This window comes from Aegilops tauschii, chromosome 4 (genome assembly GCF_002575655.3).
Source record: "Aegilops tauschii subsp. strangulata cultivar AL8/78 chromosome 4, Aet v6.0, whole genome shotgun sequence".
In the NCBI taxonomy this organism is placed as follows: Eukaryota; Viridiplantae; Streptophyta; class Magnoliopsida; order Poales; family Poaceae; genus Aegilops; species Aegilops tauschii.
The window spans coordinates 110,742,585-110,746,379 of NC_053038.3; the positions used below are offsets into that span (position 1 = coordinate 110,742,585).

Genomic DNA, 3,795 nt, shown 5'->3' on the forward strand with positions numbered 1-3,795 from the left:
GAGTCGGTCTTAACGGCCAAACCATCACCACTATTTCTCAAATACATACAATGAGACATAAAGTCGTTATATTTAGATAAAGCACGCCACCTCGGTGTAAGAGCCAAGAATGATATGTCCAATGAGTGCTTGTCGAAGAGGAAGCAATTTTTTTTATGACGAAGAAGACAACTTGTCGCCATACGACAAAAAGACAAAACGAAACATAGTATATCATTTAATCGCCATTGCCATATGTCCCTTTTTCGGTAACGGTATTCTATTTGAAAAATTAGCGCGTTTGATTAATGCAATGGAAGGTTTTTAAATTATTTTTACTCGTTAATGAAAACATTAACATGACCTCAAATCTCTTGGAGGCTTCCAATATATTCTTTCACTTATTTTTAGTTTCCTCTAGACTTCGTGTGTCATTTATTTCCTATGTTTCGAATCCATAGGAGGCAGGGTATATATCTCAATAATGTGTCTCTATTTGCGAGTTCTTTTTTGAAGTTCCATACCCAGAAAAATAGTACACAAAAAGTGTTTGACTGCACATAGAAAATCTGAAGATTACGTTTATGCAGCATTTCCGGCCCTGACGGCGATAGACAGAAACGCCTCCTCGTCCGAAAAGAGGCCATCTCGTGAGCTTCCTCGCCTTCGCACGCGGACCGCCGGCACCGGCCACCACCACCGCCATGTTGCGCGCAGCCGCTTCCCGCCTCCTCGTGCCCCTCCGGAGGCCCTCCCTGTCTCCGGCACCTTCCACGGCGGCCTGCACTCTGCGGCACCTCCGCCTCTTCTCCCCGCCGCCGCAGCCGCGTCGGGGTCCGGATGCGGAGGTGACGCCGGCGGAGGCGCGGCGTCTGGTGCGGCTCGTGGGCGTGGAGGCGCTCAAGAGGCGGCTGCGGGAGGACGGGCGCGGCGAGGTGGTCGGCTACGGGGAGCTCCTCGACGCATGCGTGGAGGCCGGCGCGGCCCGCACGCGCGGCGAGGCGGAGGTGCTGGCCCGGGCCATGGACGACGCCGGCGTCGTGCTTCTCTTCCGGGACAAGGCGTACCTCCACCCCGAGAAGGTCAACATTTTGCTCTTGCTAGGTTTTCTTCACTCGCGCCTTCCCTCTTTGTAGCTAAACCTAACTAAACGAGGTGCTTTCACGACGATCTGTTCTCCGATTCCAATTGGCAGCGTTTATTTAGTGATTCGAGTTCTTGTGCACGGAGAGCTTTACTCGTGAAAGCATAGACTTTTTGAGTACTAGTTTAGTCATATCTGCGAATTGAATGTTCTACGATCATTAATTTACCAGATCACTACTTAGTTTGAATAGGTAGCAACTCAAAGCTGATCAAATTTGGTAGAAATACAGTGGCTTCAAATGCAATTTCATTTACCTCAGTTTTTGTGGGAAATGCTTGTATTGGGGTCATGCATTCCTGTTTGAACCGCTGCGCCATAGGGAGCCCGGTAGACTGATTTGCTGTCCAAATTGATTACTAGATGATATTGACCACTGTTTAATTGTGGAATTGTGTTTAATTGTGTGGATGAACAACGAACGGTGGAAAGGACTAGTGTTGGGTGAGGTAACAATAATTTAGCTGAAGTAGCATATAATCAGCCGGTGCATAGATTAATTTTATCAGAATTATAGAAAACAAGATTGGACAATTCACATCATGTGGTAGAAATAAGGGATTTCCCTTCTCTTCACCTACCCTGGTCAGAATAAGGACCTTAGAATCCTGTGAGCAGAAAAGTGGACATTGTGTTCCTATTTAGGTGATGCCTACACCAGTTAAAAGCATCCAAGCATCCACCTCACATGTAGGCAATAAATCCAAAAACTTTATATTTATTCAACAAGGATTGCCTCATCAATAATTCAGCATAACGTTGTTTCTGTTGCTTTCATATGTGGGCAAGTGACAACTTTGAAATCTTTTGTGGTGATCTAATATGTATGGTTGTGAGTTATTTGGTAAGGGTTGATCATTTTTCTTATGCTATACGAAAAAAGGCGGACATGCAGTTAAATTTTCAACTGATATATTTATGGTCAATCACTGTTTTTAGGTTGTGGACCTGGTCAGAAGGGCGGTGCCGCTTGCACTCGCACCAGACAACGACACGAGAAAGGAAGAGTTTAAGCAGCTCCAGGAAAAGAAGGAAGAGATCGACAAGCTGGCACACAAGCAAGTCCGGCGAGTCCTGTGGACTGGCTTAGGGTTCTTCATGTTCCAGGTTGGGATCTTCTTCCGTCTCACGTTCTGGGAGTTCTCATGGGACGTGATGGAGCCGATCGCCTTCTTCACGACCACCTCGGGGCTGCTGGTTGGCTATGCCTACTTCGTCATCACCTCAAGGGACCCGACGTATCAAGACTTCATGGAGAGGATGTTTGATTCGAGGAGGAGAAAGCTTTGCGTGAAGCATGGTTTCAACATGGAGAAGTACCTGGAGCTGCAGAAACATTGCAAGTGCCCTCTGGAAGGCAATCATTCTCAGGGGCATGACTAGCAACACCTGAGCTGAAGTTTATCAGTTGTTTCTTGATGCTGACAGTGTCATCTCTAGCTTTTAGAAGAGCGACCGTTTGCATTACCTTATACTGAGTTTGTATTACCAAAGTGATATATATATATATATATATATATATATATATATATATATATATATATATATATATATATTTACATAAACCAGCTGTCACCTAACAGGTTAAACCTAACAGTTTAAGCTTATTTAGCCCTGTGTGTATCAAGTGGGTGTGCGAGCTGTGGTTGTGGTCACAGCTCTGCAAGTGTTCAACTATCAATCTTGCAGCGCCGGCAAGGCCAGGGCTTGGGCTGTCAGCCCAATGCGGTGACAGGCTGACAGACACCATCATCTGCACTTCGTTACAACATCTCTAATAGAAGATAGACGATACAAATTTGGAGATGTAAACAGGATACAAATTTGGAGATGTAAACAGGAGATGTAAAATTTTGCATCTTTAAAAAGTGCATTTTGCATCTTAAAAAAAAAGACAATTCCAATAGATAATGTATATTTGTGATGTAAAAGTGCAACTCCAACAAATGATGCAAATGAAGATGTAAACTAGTTCAACTGCGGCATGCCGGCGGTGCGGGCTGCGGACTGAGCGACCGAGCTTCGAAGGAGTGCCGACAGCCGAGCGATGAGGAGCGGCGCGGCGCCCGAGCCTGCCCGAGCCTTTGCCTTCAAATGCGGCGGCGGGAGCTCGAATTGCCAGCAGCGGGGGCTCGAATTGGGCGGCGGATTAACAGCGGCGGGGGCTCAAATTGGGCGGCGGATTAGCAGCGGCGGGGCGGCGCAAGAAGCTCGAATCAAGTGGCGGCAGCGTGGAGGCGGGTGTGCGGCTCGAATCCGGAAGCGGCAGGGTGGTAGGTGTAACACCCTGAGAATCATGCTACAGTAACCCCCTGTGATTAAGCTAATCATGTTGCTAAACAGGGCTTGATCACATTTGAATCACACCATTTTCAAACTCCTAGTTCAAACTTCAATTAAATTTAAAAGTGGAAAATAAAAGTTTTCAAAAACTCTAACAAAAATGTTCGGTGGGTGCTAAATAATACACTGGTAATTATGGTGGAGAAAACACATTTTTATAAAATACCAAAATACTTTTGAATGAAATAAAACAGAAAAGAAAATAAACAAATAAAAAGAAAACAGAAAACAGAACACAGTCAGAGAAAAAGAAAAAGAAAAAGGGAAAAGGCCCTTCCCCCCACTGGACCCGTGGCCCAAACTAGGCCTTCCCCCCCCCCCCACTGACC

At 45.9% G+C, this 3,795-nt stretch overlaps 1 protein-coding gene across 1 annotated transcript; it reads left to right on the top strand.

Annotated features, from left to right (window-relative positions):
- Positions 1-565: 565 nt before the first annotated feature.
- On the top strand, positions 566-2,746 carry LOC109781190 (calcium uniporter protein 6, mitochondrial). The gene is made up of 2 exons (XM_020339792.4): positions 566-1,061; positions 2,063-2,746. Exons 1-2 carry the CDS (start codon positions 684-686, stop codon positions 2,504-2,506), a joined length of 822 nt encoding a protein of 273 aa, XP_020195381.1. The 5' UTR covers positions 566-683; the 3' UTR covers positions 2,507-2,746.
- Positions 2,747-3,795: the final 1,049 nt, after the last annotated feature.